The following is a 19,534-nucleotide window of genomic DNA, read 5'->3' on the forward strand; positions in this document are numbered from 1 at the left end:
CCTGTGTCACTCACTACGCAGGGTTTCCAGGCCAGTTCTGCCCTCCTACGTCACACAGAGAGCCAGGGAAAGGGGCTGCATAACTTTTATTGTCTCCCATCACCTCTGGTTCCCCTGCCTCCCCACCCCTGCCCGGCATAAGGGCATGCGCCTTCCAAGCTGTCCGAGGGCACCCGCCTGGCCTGGTTCGGTCCTTCTAGCTACCTGCAGAGGAATGACTTCGCGTGGGGCTGGGGAGAGAATGGGTACCACCTTCCTCCCTGGCAGAGGCTGGGCACCCACACAAGAAGAGCGGGCCCTCACCCTCTGCCCCACCCTTGCTGGGCCTCTGTCGGAGCTGTCTTTGGGGCAGGACAGTGGGGGCTGGTTAGGGTCAGGCAAGGCATCTAAAGGGAATGCAGGGATCAGGGTGGAGAGTGGGGCATATCCTACGTGGGAAAGAAAATAAACAGGACTAGTTCAGAAGCCTTCTGCCCAGGCTGATGTTGAACTCCCTGAGATGGGCAGAAGCCAGCAGAGAGCAGGAGGGGGGTGAGGGACAGGTGGGGGGCACGAAGCAGAAGCATTGGGAAGGATAGGAACTTGGGTGCAAATGGGGTGTTCAGGTGACACAAACATGGTCCAGGGACAGGAGGGAGTGAGGAGAACACTGGACAGGAAAGGGTGTAGAAACGTGGGAGCAGCTGCCCTGAACCAAGGGGTTCCCGCTGAGAACACAGTTCCCTCCTCTCCTCGCCTGGGTGAGATCTCTGGCCTCCCCACTTCCTACCTTCAAGACATTCCAAAACCAACTTGCTATCCCAAGTCCTGAAAAACCTGGGTAGGTGTGTCTCGGACCACTTCTGCTTGGCCAGCCCACCTGTCCTAGTCGGCTCCACTCACCCTCTACCAGCAGCCGCGTGTGGGCACTGTCTTCGCCAGCCTGGCAGCAATAGGTGCCCTGGTCCTCAGGTCGCACGTCATGGATGACCAGGCTGTGGGTGGGGCCGTGGCTGCGCAGCTCATACTTGTCTCCTGGACTCAGCTCGATCCCCTCCCGCAACCAGCACACGTGGCCCCCTGAGCGGGACACAGTCACCTCCAGCACCGCCCGGCGGCCCGCTAGCACCGTCTTCTCTCGAGGCGGGCGGCGGCACATCTGGAGAGGCAGTGCTGGGGGTGGATGCCGAGGTCTTAAGTTAATAGGAAGACGCAGGACCCCCGCCCCCGCCAGGAGGAGAAACGCATCTTCCCTCCCCCTGCGGCCTCAACTCCTGGTCTCAGATCTCTATGCCACCGGCCCATTACTCTGCAGCCTCTACCCAAGGTCTCCTCCTCCCCAGGAAATGCGCTGCCCTCTGTGACCCGCCCCAGGAGAGCCCCTCGAGGAAGGGGCTTTCCCAGGGCCAGCCGCCAGCCGGCCTGCCCCACGGAAGGTGACGCCCGCTCCAGGCAGCCCTCGCCGCAGTTGCTTACCCTCCACCTCCAGCTCAGCCACGGACTGGGCGGGTCCCGCCTGGAAGTGGACCTCACCCGCATCCTCCGCGCGCAGCTCACTCAGCATCAGAATATGTTTCTTCCCTGAGGACGAGGAGGGCGCTAGCGAGGCTGGAGCCGCCTCGGGGGAGGGATCGGGGATGAGGGTGGGGCCGGAGTAGGTCTCCCCGGTCGATCGGGACGAGATGAATAAGCACTAGGGCAGGGGACGGAACTGGATGCGTGGAGTTGGGATGCCGAAGGGGAAGTGGAGCCGGCCAGGACGGAGGGCTCAGAGCTGAGGGGCGGAGAGACAGCGAGACTGCTCTTTGGCCCAGGGGGCTGGGCCCATTCGGGCTGGGGGTGGGACTTATCGTAGTGGGGCGGGGTCTGTGGGAACCCCGGACGCGGCGGCAAGGGGCCAGAACCAGTGGAAAGTCGGCCAGACCTTCATGGCGGATGCGGACGCGGCCTCCGGGCCTCAGTGGGCGGCCTCCAAGCTTCCAGCTCCCGGTGGTCTCGACCTCCGATACAATGCACTCAAATGTGGCGCCGTCGCCTTCGCGGGCTCTCACCGACCGGAGCTCGGAGAGCACCGAGACCACCCGCTCTGGGGCGGAGCCGAGGGCGTGAGGCGGGACGGGGCGGAGGGAGAGGTATTCGCTCCCGTCCCTCCCCTCTCCCAAGGAGCACCCGAGTCAGTCCCAGGAAAGGGGCCATCTGCAGCCCCCAAGCCCACATCAGTGTCCGGCCCCAGCAGCACCCCATACCCACCGCGCACGGTCAGGCGGACAGGGCCGGCGCGAGCCGTCCCCACCGCGCAGCTGTAGGTCCCGGCGTCCAAGGGGCCGCAGCGCCGCAGCTGGAGAAGGCGTCGAGTGCCGAGGGCCTGAAGCCTGAGCCGAGGGCTTGGGGTGAGCGGGCGCCCGTCCTAGGGGTGAGAGTGGCAGAGGGTCGTGATGAGCCGGCGGCCGCAGACGTGGGAGGCGGTGGCGCCCTCTGTTGATGCCAAGCGGTTTCGAGGGGCGTTTAGGCTTGTCTGTGTTCCAGAGGCTGGGATGGAGCCGTTCTGCGCCGAAGTAGCGCGCTAAGAGCCTCATTGGGAAGGTGTCACCCTTTGGGGACGATAGGGCTGAGAAGGGGCTTCACAGGTGCGGATAGCCCAGGGTCATGTACCAATCACACTGTCCATGTGCGTGGATTCTGGAATTAGGTAAATCTAGATTCAAATGTGGGCTCTGCCCCTCGTCTTCCCCTGGGCAATCCTTCACCCCACAGAGTGGGTGACATGTAGGTAACACGAAGATAACAAGAACTACCTCAAAGGGTTGTTGTAAAGGTTAAAGGATTAAATGTAAAGCAGATCTGAGCACAGTGCTAGGCACATCCACTCAGTATTCTTAGTATGTTTGGGGTGTTATTACTGTTAGGATGCTGAGGTGGGTTGGGCTGGGCTCTGACCTTCTCCCAGGTAACATCAGCCAAGGCCTGGGAAAGCTCACACTCGAATGTAGCTGTGTCACCCTCGGTCACCTCTAGGTCCCGTGGCACCTGCACAATGGTCACTGGGGCCTCTGGGAGTGAGAAGAGGAACAGTGCAGAGGGAGCAGGGGTGAGGGCAGGACAGGGACCTGGCTCCTGGGGACAAGAACACTCATGGGCACAAGGGTCAGTCAGCGGTAGACACACTTAGGCCAGGCCAGGCCAGGCCATCAGTGTGGAGGTCACTGGTGAGCGGGGGACACGCTGGGACAAATGGTCCATGGGGATGCTGGTCAGGGAGGGTACAGGGGTCAATGGGGCAGGAGTGGCCAGCGTGGGACATGCTGGTGCTAGAGGGGAATGGGGGTGGGCGGGAACCAGAGCAGAGGTACCAGTGGAGTCTCCCATACACAGGCATGGCCAGTGGGGGCCACCTTTGGCTGGATGAACAGGAGACCCTGGACCATAGGGGACACAATGGCTTCAGAGGAGCAAGGGGGACCTTAGAGCAGGTGTGGCCAGTGGGGAACACACTGGGCTAGAAGCAACGATGGGGACACTCAGCAGAGCTGCTAGTCCTTAGGCACGGACAGTGGACCACTGGGACTTGAGTGGTCAGAAGGCCACGCTCAGGCAGGCAACAGGGGCACAGCAGGCAGGTGTGGTCAGCAGGGTCACACTTGGAGCGGTCAGTGGGGCCATGGTCAGGCAGGCAGACAAGAGGGCCCACGTGTGCTCACAGTGGCACAGTCAGTGGTTCGCAGGGGCGGGAGGGTCAGTGCAGCCACGCTGCATCATACCAGTGAGAGGAGCCACACTCAGGCGGGGCAGTCACTGGGGCCACTTGGGACCCAAGGGTCAGGGCAGTCACACTCAGGCAGAGAGGTCATTGAGAGGCACACTGGGACAGGCATGGTCAGTGGGGGCCACACAGGGAGTGGGTCAGTGGTGTCACACCCAGGATGTCATCAGGCAGGTGGCGTGTCAGAGTCCACACCTTTCACAGTGAGTCTGGCCGCACAGCGTAGGGAGTCCGCGGTGAAGGAGATGCAGCCTGAGTCGGCCAGGCCCAAGCCACTGAGTACCAGGCGGTGAGTGTGGCCCTCTGTGTGCATGTGGCACTGGGGCCCTGAGTGCAGCCGGACTCCACCCCGGGCCCACTCCCCTGTCACACCCTCCTGGGACAGCTCCAGCTGGAAGGTAGCACTGCCCCCCTCGATGATGGTCACATCCTCCAGAGGCCTCAGCACCCTTAGCTGCCTCGCTGGTGGGGGGAAGATAGGGAGAGAGGGAGGATGAGAGCTCTGGCTCTGGGCATGGCTTTAGGGGGGCTCACCCCCCCAGCTCTACCTGCACCACCCCTGGCACCCAACCTAGTGAGGGCCTAGCGAATGAAGCTCAGAACCAGGGTGCAGGAGAAGGGAGCACGGCCCACCAGATGTAGGGGGAGAGATGAGCTTATAGGGGTTAGGAGAGGGACACATAGAGCAGGTGGGGTGTGGTTCAAAGGGTGAGGAGTCTGGGTGAGGGGGCTGTGACCCTCCCCAGAAGGAGCACAGAACTGGGAGTCAGACATACCAACATTGGACCCTCACTCTGCCACATGGTTTGTGTGCTGAGAGGCCTTCAACAAGCTGTTTAACCTCTCTGAGCCTTAGTTTCCCCAATGACACAAGGCAAGTAGCATTGTGACGTTGGTTTATTGTGACTATATGAATGAAATAAATTAGAAGAGAATAAGTGTCACCAACGAGAACCATCTACCGAGCTCTGTGTGGACACTTCCATGTTATCTCATGTAATATCGCCAAAGACCCTTAAAGTAGGGGTCAGCCACATTTTTAAGAAGACTTGGCCCAGGGAAGTTAAGCAATTTGCATGAGGCTACACAGAGAATACAAGGCTCCAGCTTGGGGGGTGGGGGTGCTATTTGCCAGACCCCCCTGCTTCTGCAATGGGACATATGACTAATGGATAAATGCCACAAGTCTTTCTAGAGGGTAATATTTATGTTTACAGCAAAGCCAATGTGGACATTTGAAATGGAATGCAACATCCACACGGACTCCTAAGGTAAACAGAAAACATTAGAACAAGAAAAGTTTTGCTTTGGGAAGGCCACTTCGGGTCACATTCCTGGAGGTCAGTCAGGGCTGACTTGCCTCAGGGGCAAGGGGCACTTTGGTGGGGGTCTGAGGGCCCTGGGCCAGCCAGGAAAGGCTGTGCCAGGGGCGGACTGCGTGTTAGGAGAGGACAGGACACTCACGCCTCACGCTGAGCCTGGCCAGGGTACGATCGTGGTGGCTCTCACAGCCGTAGGTGCCCTGATCAGCCAGGACGACGCCATGGATGAAGAGGCGGTAGACGTGGCCATCCTGAGCCACAGACAGGCGAGAGTCGTGGGGTAGGGGCTCCCCACCTCGAACCCAGCGCACAGCCCCTGCTGTACCCACTCGGCCCGTCTCCACTTCCAGGCACACGTCCTGGCCTTCCTCCACCCGCACATCCTGCAGCCGCCGAAGGAACAGCAGCTCCGTTTCTGGGGAGGAACGGGATGGGGGCCATGGAGCCTGGAGGGGCCTGGAAGCTGGCCCCCTGCTCCATCTCACCGGTTTGTCCCTGGGCACAAGGGCAAGGCTGTGAGGGACCGGGCTGGGGGAAGAGGGACAAGGGACAAGACCACTGCATCCCCATCAGGATCAAACCTCGAACGTGGAGCCGGGCACTGGTGGCTGTGCCCCCTGCTTGGGCAGTCACGGTCCCTGCGTCCTTGAGCTGGCACCCTCGCACGGTCAGTGTACGGCTTGATCCATTCTGAGCCATCTCCAGCCCAGGCCCCGGAGTGACAACGGCCCCATTGCGCAGCCAGGTGACATCGGCGTCTGGAGGGGAGACTTCACACCGGAATGTGGCATCGTCACCCTCGTGGATGGTGAGTGGTATCAGGTCTGAGACCAGCTTCACCAGCGGTGGTTCTGGTGGGGGGAGGTCAGGCAGTGAGGTGGGCTGGGCCTTTGCCCCTCCCTCCTTTTCATCCCCGCCAGAGGGTAGAGGCCTCACCCCCAGTTATTTCACAGGCCTTTCCTGAGCCTACTGTGTGCCAGCCACAGGGGTGTCCCAAAGGACTAGATGCCAACTCCCTGCCTGTCTTGGCTCACTCCTCTTCATCCTGGCCTGGCACCCCACCTGACTTCCTAAGAATAATGAATCACTTACCATGGACCCCCCCTTATCTCCTTTAACTGCCACAACAGTCCTATAAAACAAGCACTGTCCCCCCACCTCAGAGCTGTTAAAGGACTCGGAGAAGTTAAGCAACTTGCTGGGGTCACACAACCACTGGGACACAGAATCCAGACCGGAACCTGGGTGGGTCACTCCAGAGCCTCTGCTTTTAACCACTGGGCAATGCCTCTTCCTACTTGAGGGTTTCTGGACAAGGGGCCCCTGAGCCCCTATCCAAGCAACAGTTGTGCATGAACTGGTTGTAGCTAGAGGCAGCGAGGTGAGGGTGAGGGATGAAGGGGTCCCAGAATGGTGGGGGCGTGTGGACTTTGGGCACCCAGGGCCCACAGGGTGTGAGGGGTGCACTGTTACCTTCCACACTGACGAGGAAGATGCGGCTGTCCTGGGGGGCGTCGCACAGGTACTCCCCAGCGTCTCTGCTCTGTGCCCCCCGCACCCGCAGCGCCTGCCTTGCCCCGGCCTGCTCCAGCTGCACCCGCCCCTGGCTCGCCAGTCGCTCCCCGTCCTTGTACCAGCGCACAGCGCCCCCAGGCCCAGAGAGGTACACCACCAGCTCTAGGTCCCTGCCTGGGGTACCACGAACCCTCGTCTGGGCCGCCTCGGGGGCCACCACCCTCACGGGGGGCTCTGTGGGAACAGAGCTGCGGGTCACTGGGAGGAAGTGGCTTGAGGGCTATGTGGAGGGCAGTGGGAGGCAAGATGGGGAAAGGTTCTGAGAGGGGTGGGACAGGGAGTGACTAAGGTGGTCACTGAGCTGGGGAAGCTCGGGGAGTAGCTCTTAGGTTTCCCGCCCAGGCTGTCTCACCTGCTACCTGGACAGTGAAGCTGAGGCTGGGGGCTCCTGGGGCCTCCCCGGACTGACAGGTATAGAGGCCTGCATGGGCCGGCTCTGCAGCCCGGATGCAGAGGATGCGGCGGGGGCCCTCAGCGCGGAGCTCCAGGCCCTCACCCTCCTGCACCGGCCTCCCGTTGTGGCTCCAGAAGACAAGGGCCACAGCCCGGGACAGTTCACAGCTCAGTATCACCGGCTCTCCAGGTGCCACACAGAGTGGGGCCGGGGCTGCCTCTGGGGCAAGGAACTGGACTGGGGGCTCTGGAGAGAGAGAGAGAGAGAGGAGGGCATCAGCTTGGGCTTGCTTCCACCTCCCCTACCTGGGCTGGCCAGGAGCACCCACCAGCCAGGCTGACGTTGAAGGTGACAGCTTCATCATGGGTCTCACACACATACTCCCCAGCATCCTCGGGCTGGGCGTGGGGCAGGGTCAGGGTGCGAGCGGGTCCCTCAGCACCCAGCTGCAGGGCGTCTGATGCTTCCACCTCCAGCCCATCCTTGTACCAGCGCACCTGGGACCCAGCAGGGGCCACCTCGCAGCGCAGCTCCACACGCCCTGGAGCCCCAAACTGCAGGTCCAGGGAGCGGGCTGCAGGGCGCACGATCCTCTCTGGTGGGGCTGGTGGGTGGACAGAGAGGGGTGCAGGCAGGCTCAGCCTCACCTGCTAGCTCCTCAGCCCTCTCCCTTCACAGTGCAGCTCCTGGGAAAGGTACCAGCTACGATCCATGGCACCTACTGTGTGCCAGGTGCTGTGCTGAACACACAGCAGCTCCTTTCTCCACCGCTCCTGACACTCTCTAGAAGGGTACAGCTGCTGGCTTCGTTTTACGGATGAGGACCTGAGGCCTCTTTGGAGGGAAGTGACTTGTCCAAGGTCACAGGGACAGACAGAGGGGGCCCAGATCTGACTGACCCCAATGGACACCCTCCTACCTCTCCCCCACTTTCTAGCCCTTCCCTGCTTTGCCTCTGATGCACTTATACCACCTGAAAAACCTTCCATTTTTATTTGTTTGTCATTTGTCCACTCTCACTGGAATGCTCACTCCATGAATACGGGAGGTTTTCTCTTACTGGTTCATTGCTGTACCCATCAGCATCTAGAACAGTGCTGAGCACAGAGTAGTTGCTCAATAAGCACTGGTTGAATAAATGAATGAATGAATGAGTACACTTGATTGCTGGACTCTCTTTACCGGGCCCCTGGTCTCTGTCCTGGCCTGATTTGAACATCCAGAGCTCTCTGGTGGCTGAGAACAAGGAGGCTGGAGGAGGCGAGGAGGGTGGAGAGGGGGAGCACTGTGTGGGTAGGAGGGGAGCCCCAACGATACAGAAAGTGGGATATTTGGGTGTCTGTCCCTCAACCTCCTGCTTCTCTAGTTCTCCAGGGTGCCCCAGTGCTCACCTGTGACAGTGACGGTGAAGAAGGCGGAGTCGTCTCCAGCGTCGCACACGAACTCGCCCCCGTCCTCAGGCTGGGCGGCAGGCAGCACCAAGCGGCGGCAGGGCCCGTCACTCTCTAGCACCAGGGACTCGCTCTCCTCCACCTCGAGTCCGTCCTTGTACCAGCGCACCAGGGCATCCTCCCGTGACAACTCACACCTTAGCACCACACACTCCAGGCTCACGGCGATCAAGGTCACCTCATCCCGGGGGTATATGATGCGCACCGGGGGCTCTGCGGAGTGGGGGCAACCACAGGCTGTTACGAACTCACCGCCAGCCTCCCTGGAGCCATTTGGCAGCACGAAGTCCCTGTCACCCACAATAATAAGGGCAATGAGGATAACAACAAGGAGTCATAGGCCCACAAACTGTTCCCTCAAGTTCCTGCAGCCAGAGGTGCGACAGGGTCCAGCATGCTTCAGATTGGTGCATTTACCATGTCACATGCCCGCCCCTCGCCCCCACTGGGGCACCCCGAGTCATCAATCACGTTAGCATTTCCTCAGGGTAATGCGTAGACATACTCGCTCTAAGCAGAATAATGAAGGAGCGCAAATAGCTTCACCGTGTTTGAGCGCAGCTTTTACTGAAATGATGGCGAGTGCCTGACTTACAAAACGCCTTTTGATTTTGAGAGATTTTTCGACTTTGGAATTGTGGGTAAGGGATCCCACACCTGTAATGGCAGATACTTATATACCACTTTCTAAGGTTCCAAGAGCTTCACACATTCACACAGTTAGCCCTCACAGCAGTCCCTGGGGTAGGCTATTTCCAGATGAGAAAACTGAGGTGCAGAGTGATCGAGCAATTTCCCTAAGGTCACAGCTGGCTACGCCTACTCTAGGGCGGGAGGACGAACCACCACCTGTTAAAGGGAGGCCCAGACTCTGTGAGCAGTGGCAGCGATTCTGAGCCAAGCACAGCCCACAGGTCGGCACCACACAGGAACTCCGCATCTGTGTATGAGTTACCAACAGCTGTCGGAGAGTTCCCCAGGGACACTAATTGCCGATTCTGGGAGTTCATCTCCAGCCGCTCAATGGCAGTTATTCCTCCATAGGAAGAAGCCCGTCACCGTTGGAGGTGACAGTGCGCTGAGCCAGGGCTTGCCCTCATTCCCACCTACCCTGGGGGTCTCCCAGAACCTTGTCTGAGACATTCTGGTGCTCCTTTAGCATTCGGCCCCCTTGTGGCTGGGCTGGGAAACTGCGAGCTTCCTGGTCTCGCAGGGTCACCAGCTTGGGCAGAGGTGCCCACCAGCACACTCAGCCCTCTGCCTCTGCAAACCACCTTCCTAACCGGGCTTGTTCTGAGTCTAGAGGATGCAGGCTGGTTCTCTGGGACCCAGCAAGGTCAGCTGATTGCAGTGTGACTGCCTGTGGGGTGGGGGAGGGTATGGGGCTATGGGGTAAGGACTGGGTGGAGTGATGGGGTTGGGGTGCCTGCATAGCCGTGGGACCCCAGCTTGGCATCAGACTTGATTCTCCCTGGTCCACAGCCGGGGTGGTGTGTGTGAAATTCCCTGTGAAGAATCTGGTTTCTTGTGTGCAGGCCAAACGAGGGCTGGCACGTGTGTGGCTGAGGCCATTATACCTGGCCAGGGCATGGTGCCGGAGAGCTTGAAGGGACTCACTACAGGACAGAGGTACAGAAAGGCCTCCTTAGCTTTGTGGGCGTGTTTGTGCCAAGCTGCACTATTTGGGGCCGCGGCAGCCTGGCCTAGGATGAGGCATTATTCCCAGGACAGGGCAGGGGAAGGGCAACGAGACTGGCAGCAGCAGGACGGTCCCTCCGGCACAGCCAGCGGTGCCTAGGCCCCTCCATCCCCAGCACCTCCATACAGGAACTGGCTGCAACCCCACAGCTCCTGGCACTGAACTACCACCACTTCCACAGTCGTCTTGTGCTTTCCCCGCCTTGAACATTCTCCTCCACCTTCAGCCCGAACCCCGCAGATTTCCACTTAGCTAACTCGGCCCTGTGCCAAGTTATCTGTTTTGAAGGCGCTTCCTACTGCTGACCTGGTTAACAGCCCCCGGCCTTGGGCTCCCACTGCACCCTATCGTGACATTTGACAACCCACACTCAGAGACCCTCTGCAGGGCCTGGCTTTCCCACCATCCCGGGAGCTCCCCGCGGGGAGTGGGTGTGTCTGCCTTTCAGCGGTGGAGTGTCTGGAGCCAGGCCCAGGGAAGCAGGGCAACTTTCTCCCCGACTCTCTTGCTCTTATCTCTTGAGCCCCCTTGCCCTCATCCTCCACAGCACTTGTCACGAGGTGTCACTGTATATTTATTTCCATGTTTATTATTTAACACGGGGGTCACCAACTCAAATGCCCACAGGGGCCAGGTGTTTAAGGTCAGTGGCTGACGTAATCTGGGGAGAACTGGGAGAGTGGGACAGGAATGTGGGCCCTGCATTATGGGGGCAGCTGCTACTCAGTGCCAGCTGTTCGTAGCCATGGCGGGAAGCGGGACCACAGCCGCTGGGTCTTGGGCTTTTTCAAAAGGAGGCACAACTCCGGATTGTTATTTGAACTGTCCTGAGTTTGGTAAGTCTCTGCAGGCCAAACAAAACACATCTGTGGGCTGCATGGGGCCCTAGGGTCTACCTATTTGCGACCCCTGGTTAACAGGCGCTGCCCCAGCTAGACTGGCAGCTCTCTGAGAACAGGGGATGGTTCTGCTCTGCGCAGCAGTTACCCACACACCTGGCCCCATCTGGCATGAAGAAAGTGCTCCATAAATGAGACTGGACCGTAACCATTCCTGGCCTTGGGCGCCTGGCAGGGGAGCCTGTTCACTCAGGCCGGGAAGCCGGATACATGCATCTGTAACCATGCCCCCGCCCCCGGCAGTGTGCTAGTTAGGGGCTATGAGACCAGCTCCTCCAAGGGCTCAGCATTGTCCTCTGGTGACTCCAGGCAGCTGGGGGAGGCCCATACCTGTGACGGTGACGGTGAAGGAAGCTGACTCATCATTGATTTCACACAAATACTCGCCGGAGTCCTCGAGCTGGACGGCAGGCAGCACCAGGCGGCGGACGGTGTCCTCCTTCTGCAGGAGCAGTGCTGGGCTCTCCAGCACCTCTTCCCCGTCCTTGGTCCAACGCACCTCAGCCCAGGGCCGGCACAGCTCACAGGTCAGCACCACACGCTCCAGGCGCACAGCAGCCACATACACCTTGCCGCTGGGGTACACAATCCACGACGTGACGTCTGGAGGACAAGGACCGCATGGCCGGGCATCAGGGGGTAGGGCGATGGGCCCCACCGCCCTGCCTGACGCATGCCTGGTCTGCCGCACGTGGAGCAACCGGGCCTCCCTCTCGTGTCTCATAGCCGCTCAGACACCTGCTCACAGCTGCAGACAAAACCACTCCCCCAAGCACATCAAGGGTATGGCCATAGAACATTCCGTATTCTCTGGTTGGGACAGTGATGGTATGAAGGGTGGGACGGGGAGGAGGAAAGTTGGGTGCCCAGATGGAGCTGGGGTTTCCTGAAGGCCTCAGATCTTCTGACCCCTCTAGCGCCGGCCTGCCCTAAACCCTGCCCGGTGGTACCACTGCCTTAGCACGGGTCTTCAGGAGAATGGAGGGCAGGGCTTCCCTGTGACCAGCGTGTTTATGACGATGCATTTCCTGCAATGACTGAACCTCAGGGTAGAGGCCGTGGGTAGGCGTGTGATCAGCAGGAAGAGGGAGGCCAGGGCAGGGAGCGCCTCCCCTGTCCCACGGGCCCCCACCTGTGACAGTAACGGTGAAGTAGGCGCGCTCATCTCCGGTGACGCACTGAAACTCGCCCCCGTCAGAGGGCTGGGCGGCAGGCAGCACCAGGCGGTGATGGGGTCCTTCGTTCTCCAGTACCACGATGTCACTCTCCTCCACCTCTTGCCCATCCTTGTACCACTGCACAGGGGCATCCTCGCGGTCCACCTTGCAGGTCAGCACGACGCACTCAGAGGTTATGGCGTGCACGAACACATGCTCGAGGGGGTCCAGGATGTGCACGGGGGGGTCTGGGGCGAGCAGAGTCAGGGTCACACAGGTCCCCACAACACGGGAGACCTGAGTCCCTACTGGAGAACACTGGGAAGGTTGAGGCCATGCTGTGCTGGGGACGCTGGGGTAATGACATGAGGCACGACAGCTCATGCGACAGAAGAATGCTTTGGGAGTCCACAGAGGATTGGAGGCAACTGGGTGGGGACATGGGAGGGAGGCACAGAGAACCTCTGGGTGGAGAGGAGGTCAGTATCACAGGGTCTGGCAGGGCCAGGAGGTGGGAATGACCTAGCGGTGCCACAGTGGGACAGCTACTCCCCACGGGCAGTGAGGTCCTGTTACTGGGTGCATTCGGGCAAGGGCCAGAGGCCCTCCTGGCAATGGAGCTGAAACAGGATTTCCACTTAGCGTGAGGTGAGCTGGCTGAGTGGTTCTGCAGGCTCTGCCCTGTGTGTTCTGGCTCTGGCAGTCGGGGGCCTGGGCGTACGCTGCACCGGTAACAGGCCCCTGGAGCAGTTCCAAGGCAGCCAGGACACGGGTTAGCGTCTGAGAACCACTGGACCACTGCACTTAACACTTCCCTTTGACCCTGCCACCTGCGACAGTGGAGGAGGGTGCCCTGCGTGTAAACCCAGCTCGGGTGTGTGCTAGCTGTGGGATAATGGGCACACTGCATAACCTCTCCTAGCCTGTTTCTTCAGCTGCAAACTGGCGACGTATTGCCTTTCATCTAGTTGTGAAAGTTAGACCAAAGCGTGTGCTTGAGGGATCTAGCACAGTAGTTGGCTAGTAGATGTCCATGTAGATGTCCAACATGTGTCAGCGCCCACTCTCCTTTCCTTAGCTGAAAGTAGTTGCCCACACCCTCACCCAGCAGAGGGTGCACAGTGGGCCAGTGTGCTCGCTCATGGGAGGATTAAGAAGCAAGTGCAGAGCGATCTGAAACACCTCCCCTGGCCCACCAGGACCTCCCTGGAAGGGACCCCACCCCCCAGGCAGGTCGCCTCAGATGGAGGAACCCAGGCTGCCGTGGTTCCTGACCTTGGACGGTGACATGGAAGAAGGCCGAGACCCCTTCTGTTCTGCACTCAAACTCGCCGCTGTCCCGGACTTTGGCAGCAGGTAGGATCAGGTGGTGTTTGTGTCCATCCATCTTCACCACCAGTGACTCACTCTCTTCCACCTTCTGCCCATCCTTGTACCAGCTGGCTGGTAAGTCCATCCGGGAGAACTCACATGTCAACACCACCGGCTCCAAGGTTGTGAAGGTCAACGACACCTTGCCCTGGGGACTCAGGATGTGCACCAGGCTCTCTGTAAGGAGAAACTCGCTTGCACGCAGGCCCTTGTCGTGCACCGCATCCCCCCACCCCCGCATGTGCTCACTCTAGAGGTGTGGGACCAACAGGCCAGACAACTGCTGTTCATACATTTGGAATTAAAAAAAAAAAATAGGTTTGCGCTCACACACCAATTCTTAAGAGCAGTGGTTGGGGTGTGCACAAGGATTCCTAGGGAGCCTGTTCAAGTGCAGATTCTTAGTCACCCTGTCCCCAGTCCTACAGGGGCTGGGGAACCTGCGTGATGACCCAGCGCTCCAGGGGACTCTGATGGTGGTGATCCCGGGTTGCATTTTGGAAATGCTGCTCTGGCCGCCAGTTAATCCTTACTTTGCCCTCTTCCCGGGACGCTGGCAGCTGACCACCTCAGCGCCCTGTGTGTGGTGCTGAGGAATTCTCGACTGCCCTTACGATCTCTGGCAATGGTGAGACGGCAAATGCCAGCATGCTCCCTGAACTTTCAGACCCCCACCACTGTGTTCCTAGGGCACCTCAGTCCCTCTCCTTCCCTGTCTCCACAGGTGGCAGAGTGTGACTCTGGAGCCAGGCTGCCTGGGTTCGTAGTCCAGCTCCACAGCTCATTAGCTATGTGAGTTTCCTTGGCCCAGTCACTTAACCTCTCTGTGCCTCAGTTTCCTCATCTGCAGAATGGGTTGACCAAAGACCCCACCTCCTAGGGCTGTTGAAAGCATTGTGATAATACATGTAAAGTGATTAGGACTGTGCCTGGCACACAGGAAGTAGCTATGTCAGTGTTAGTGATCACGGGATAGGGCAGGCAGCTAGGGGCCTAGGGACCAGGCCTGTGTCTCTGAGATGACAAACACGACAGAATTCTGTAAACCACAAAGCACCCCAGAGAATCTGGATATGATACTGATGAATGGGCAAGGGGTCCCCTGTACGTTGCATGTGGTTTGAAGCCTGCCTGCTGGACCAGGGTCCTCCATCTGAGCCCACCACGGGCGCTCCTTACTCTTCTGGCCCAGGTGGTAGAAGTGGGAACAGCATCTGCTCCATCGTGCCAACAGGACTGTGCCTTGGCCGTATGGGCCCACCCTAGTGCCCACCAGCACCAACCTTGGATGGTGAGGGCAGCCGAGTCCTGCACGCCCAGGCAGCTGAAGCCAACGAGGGCCCCACTGTGCTGGCGCGTGACGGCGTGCAGGACGAGTAGGTGCTGCAGGCCCCTGTGCTCCACGTGGTACCGCAGGGCCCCGGGCTCCACCTGGCCCTCCGGCTCAGCGCTCTGGAGCTCCACCCCGTTAAGGAACCAGGTGCCCTGGATGACGGTGGAGAGAATAAGGGAGAAGACAGCATCTTCCCCGTCGTATACCTGCATGTCCCTCAGACCTGCCACCACGCGAGCTGTGGGCACTGAGAAGGGGAGAGAGTGCAGCCATCAGAACTAGAGGGGTGACAGAGGGCAGACATTTGCAGGAGGACATTTAAGAAGACAGGGACCGAGAGCTGCAGAAGGAAGGAGAGGGTATGACTTGGGGTGGCGCTGCTGACAGGCCAGGTCTGGCAGGGTCCACTCACCGAGGCGAGCACACCCGTGGAACACAACGTGGGGACTGCGGCCGTGTTCGCTGACTGTGCAGATGCGGAAGCGGTAGTCACCCTCAGAGGGCACACAGTCCCCCGACAACTCCACAGCCCCAGCGTTCTCCATGCTGAAGCACTGGACCCAGTCTTCTGAGCCCACCTTCTGCCGCTCCAGCCGGTAGACGAAGGGGGTCTCGGGAACCGGCTGGGGAGGCTTCCAGGTCAGCAAGACCATGTTCTTGCGGCCCTTGAACATCTCTGCCAACACCGGGGGTCCCGGGGGATTGTGCTTGATGCCTGAGACGAAGGCAGGGTTTGTACCGGAGCCCTGCTCCACACTCCCACCGCCCTCCCACCTTTGCAGGTCCACTTTGCCAACCCAGACGACTGGCATCTGGTCGCCCTCCTGCTCTGGCCCGCCTGTCCAGCCCTTCAGGAGCCTGACCAAGGGCTTTCGTGTCCTCACATTTGACTCTGAGAAGAGTGGTGGTACGGGAGTTGTCCAGGCTAAAGGTGACTTCGCCGGCATCTTCTCGAGTGACGCCTGGAAGGACCAGGGCATGCATGTGGCCGGAGCTGCTCTGGCAGGTGGTCGGTAGGTCCTCCCCATCACGGCTCCAGCGCCCCTCGACCCCAGCCTCTCGCGTCTCCACCAGCAGCACCGCGTTCTCGCCCTCTAGAACATCAAGCTTCCGGGGCAGCCGCTTCAGGATAGGCCCTGAGATGCGGACAGAGTCCATTAGCCCGGGGTCAGGGCACTTGTCCGTCTTAGCCTCGGCCTCCTCCCGCTGGCCAGCCGACCTTTGACTGTCACACTGGCCACAGTGCGCACCCGGCCCCGCATCTCGCACAGGTAGACACCATCGTCATCCGCCTTCAGCCTGTGAATGATGAGGCGCCTGATGGCGCCCTCCTCGATCTGTTCATATTTGCGGCAGGGAAGCAGCCGCTGGTCCTCGCGGAACCAGGCCGTGGGAATGCGGGAGTTGGGGACTTTGCACTCCAGCACGGCAATCCCATGCTCACGGCCCTCCACGTCCTGCAGGGGCCTGGAGAAGCGGAGGCGGGGCTCTGTGGAGAGGAGAGAGACCAGAGAAGACTCTGGAGAGGGCCAGGTTGGGAGAGGGACTGCTCCTCTCACATGCTCCTCTCCTGTGCTCCTGCATCATCAACAGCTGAACCCATTAGCTATGCCGTTTGCTTTTCTCCTGGAGCCGGCAGGCATTGTGGACTCACAGGAAAAGCTCCAGAAGGGAAGTCAGATGGCCTAAATTTTCACCTGACCCTGACACTGGCCCCATCACCTCGAGCAAGGCCATTTTAGTGATCCTGGGCCTCAGTTTTCTTACCTGTAAAGTGGGGAAGGGGACTGAAGGGCTTGGACCACATCAGTGATTTTCAAACTTTCACTTGGGACCCCTCAGGGGCATGACACAAATTCCGCCAGGGTCTGAGCTGAATTTCCTTTTTAAAGTACTTTAAGCATTTTCAAAACTGCATTTTGCAAGAAGAAAGCATGATGCTGGAAAGCAGCTGGTGGGTTCACCTGGGTGAGGGTGCTGGATAAGTGCTTACTTATGTCCTGTAGCTCTGGGAAGCTCTGCCTTCCTGCTGGGCGTTTTATATTAATAGAATTTAGCCCCCCTGGCCAGTGTGTGGCAGCGCACCCATGAGGTCAGCACTGTGGCACAGGGTCTGCATGCCTGAAAGTGTGCCAGGCCAGGCTCAGATTTGCCAATTTTTTTTCTTCTGGGGGAAAAAGTTGGACAATAACTAGTAAAGGTAAAATCCTGCAAGTTGTGACGAATTCCTATCATGGAGAGCTTTAACTTCCAGGGTGAGACAGGGGTGTTCCCCTGTTTCCTGTTTTATGAGCATTTGCTAGACATTGTTGGTGACTCAACTTTGAAATACAAATTTCTTCTCCTTCACCTTCCTCCTCTTGCAAACCTGGGGAGAGCAGTCTAATGAAAGGATTCTCAAAAATCGCAGGGCAGTTTTTCTCCCAAGTTTGCCTTTGGTGTGAGTTAGGAGTTTCCCAATGGGAGGCCCGCAGCCAGGCCTTCGCCACACGGCTCACAGACCAGACCCCGTGATGAATGCAACCTCCACTTAAAATGTGTGTATCCAATAAAAGAGCCCACTCGTCCTCACTAATTGGTTTTCTAAGCACACGTTAAAATCTGGACTTAAAAATTTACAGCCATAGCCCTGGCGGGGTAGCTCTGCTGGTTGGAGCATGGTCTGAGTTGGCCAAGGCTGCTGGTTCCATCCTCCGTCAGGCACAGACAAGAATCAACCAATGAATGTGTAAGCGGAACAACAAGTCCATGTTGCTCTCTCTCGAATCAAGAAATCAAAAAAATTTTTTAAAATAATTTCCAGCCATAAAATGACCCTTGCCTCTCTAATATGTTGGGGTCCTAAATGGGATTTCCATGGTGGGGGGCGGGGGAGGAGTAAAATAACGGAGGTTGAAAAACTAGTGGACTAGAAGAGTTCTAGACCCCTCTCAGTTTGCAAATGAAAGGGGGGTTTTCCACTACCTGCTTCAGAATCACCTGAGTTTGCTAATAAGTTCCTGGGTACCATGGAGACCTACTAAATCCGAATCCCTGGGTGGTGGGAGGCGGGCAGGAAACGGGATTTCAATACTCCGCCGCCCCTCCCCCCACCGCGTTCAGGGTCGCGCGGGGCACGAAGGGGCGGCTGGAATCCCGAGGACCTGGGAGGGGCGCCGCGGTACCTTTCACGTGCAGCTGCACTGCGCTGAGCGTCTGGCCCGCCGAGTTGCGCGCGGCGCACACGTAGAGCCCGCGGTCCTTCGCCTGACAGTAGAGAACTTTGAGCACGAAGCCGCCGTCGCGGTCGCGGTAAAAGAGGCGGCGACGGTCGGGGAGCAGCGGGCGGCCCTCCCAGTGCCATTCGATCTCAGGCTCGGGCTTGCCCATCACGTAGCAGCGGAACTTGGCGTGCTTGCCCTCGTTCACCCAGAAGGTCTTGGGCGCGCACTTGAGTGGCTCCGCCACGGGCTTGGGGGCCTCGTCGGAGTCCTCTGGCGGGCTCTCTGGGGGCTGGTGCACCTGGAGCAGCGCGCCGGCCTGCGCGTGGCCGTGCGCGTTGCGGGCGTGGCATACATAGACGCCCGAATCGGGCAGCCTCGCCGCCAGGATGCGCAGCGCCAGGCTCGCGCCCCCAGTCCCCTCTGCACGGCCAGGCTCCAGCACGAAGTGACTGGTGTCCCACACTTCGTCCAGGGCCATCCCGTCCTTCTCCCAGTATAGCGTGGGCGCGGGGAGGCCCCCCACCTGGCACGTCAGCACCACCTCTGTCCCCCGAAGCACCCATTGCGACCGGGGCCCTGTCAGGAACACCGGGGCGCCCTCCCCGGTCACGGGCGGCAGCAGGGAAGGCTCGGTGGGCTGGGGATCGGGCTCGGGGGCCGCTGGCTCCAGCACGGTGATCGCGGCCGCCGCGTAGGCCTCCCCGGCCGCGTTGCGGGCGCGACACACGTAGACCCCCGCGTCGGTGGGCAGCGCGCCAGTCAGCAGCAGGCCGTGCTCAGCACCGTCGGTGGGGAAGCTAAAGCGCTCCGAGGCCGCCAGCCGCTGCCCGCCCTTCTCCCATACGACAGTGGGTGGCGGCTCCCCCAGGACCACGCACTTGAGCTCGGCCTCGGCGCCACTTACCACCCGCACGGGCCGCGGGAAGCGCAGAAAGCACGGTGGACTCCCCTGATCGCCCGCGCTCGCCTTCATCGCGGCGGCCGCAGACGACCTGCAGCGCTCGAAGGAAGGGCGGGTGGTGGACGCTCAGAGGCCCGGAGCTGCGGCGGGAACCTGGGAGGCGGGGTGCGCCTGGGGGTCCGGCGCGGGGATTGTGGAGGTCTCCCCGAGCCGCCCGCTCCCGCTTGCCTCCTTACCCTCGGCCCGGACCTGCAACTCTGAAGTGGCGGCTATTCCCGGGCCGGGAGCCCAGAGATCTGGGGGCAGTCCTTCCTGTTTGCCTTCACAGCGAGGGGCCCGGCAGCCTCCCCAGCCAGCGGCCAGGCTTCCTGCTCCAGAAAGCCTCCCTTCCCAGCCCCCTTCCACAGCCTGGGCCTCTTCCCCTCCTCCCTCCCACCTCCAGCCGCCAGGTCCCCAACCACCCGCCAGGCTTGGGCCTGAGTGGCAGAGG

General features: G+C 59.9%; 1 protein-coding gene across 5 annotated transcripts; it reads right to left on the reverse strand.

Moving 5' to 3' along the window:
• Window positions 1-68: 68 nt before the first annotated feature.
• Window positions 69-19,433, reverse strand: OBSL1 (obscurin like cytoskeletal adaptor 1). 5 transcript variants are annotated; one of them, XM_045198142.3, is made up of 22 exons: window positions 19,281-19,433; window positions 18,105-19,135; window positions 16,160-16,429; window positions 15,825-16,076; window positions 15,353-15,655; window positions 14,891-15,187; window positions 13,512-13,784; window positions 12,212-12,484; window positions 11,410-11,682; window positions 8,422-8,694; window positions 7,359-7,634; window positions 6,989-7,276; window positions 6,535-6,810; window positions 5,643-5,912; window positions 5,204-5,476; window positions 3,935-4,201; window positions 2,917-3,029; window positions 2,230-2,386; window positions 1,904-2,065; window positions 1,456-1,560; window positions 883-1,152; window positions 69-204 (listed from the first exon to the last, which is right to left on the reverse strand). In XM_045198142.3, the coding sequence occupies exons 2-22, from the start codon at window positions 19,114-19,116 to the stop codon at window positions 197-199; spliced, it is 5,691 nt and encodes a 1,896-aa protein (XP_045054077.2). In that variant the 5' UTR covers window positions 19,117-19,135; window positions 19,281-19,433; the 3' UTR covers window positions 69-196. The 5 variants fall into 5 exon arrangements, with proteins under 5 accessions (XP_045054077.2, XP_053775085.1, XP_053775087.1 ...); XM_053919110.2 differs by having other exon boundaries at window positions 18,105-19,433; XM_053919112.2 differs by lacking the exon at window positions 7,359-7,634 and having other exon boundaries at window positions 18,105-19,433.
• Between the last annotated feature and the right edge of the window lie 101 nt (window positions 19,434-19,534).

Source organism: Desmodus rotundus, chromosome 2 (genome assembly GCF_022682495.2).
Source record: "Desmodus rotundus isolate HL8 chromosome 2, HLdesRot8A.1, whole genome shotgun sequence".
NCBI lineage: Eukaryota > Metazoa > Chordata > Mammalia > Chiroptera > Phyllostomidae > Desmodus > Desmodus rotundus.

Bases quoted from the DNA above. Each gene is read 5' to 3' on its own strand.
- OBSL1 (XM_045198142.3), bottom strand. From the start codon at position 19,116: ATGAAGGCGAGCGCGGGCGATCAGGGGAGTCCACCGTGCTTTCTGCGC. The intron at 2,066-2,229 runs GTGGGTATGGGG...GCTCCGCCCCAG, and splicing joins TGTCCGCCTGACCGTGCGCG to AGCGGGTGGTCTCGGTGCTC. The intron at 1,153-1,455 runs GTAAGCAACTGC...ATCCACCCCCAG, and splicing joins GGCTGAGCTGGAGGTGGAGG to CACTGCCTCTCCAGATGTGC.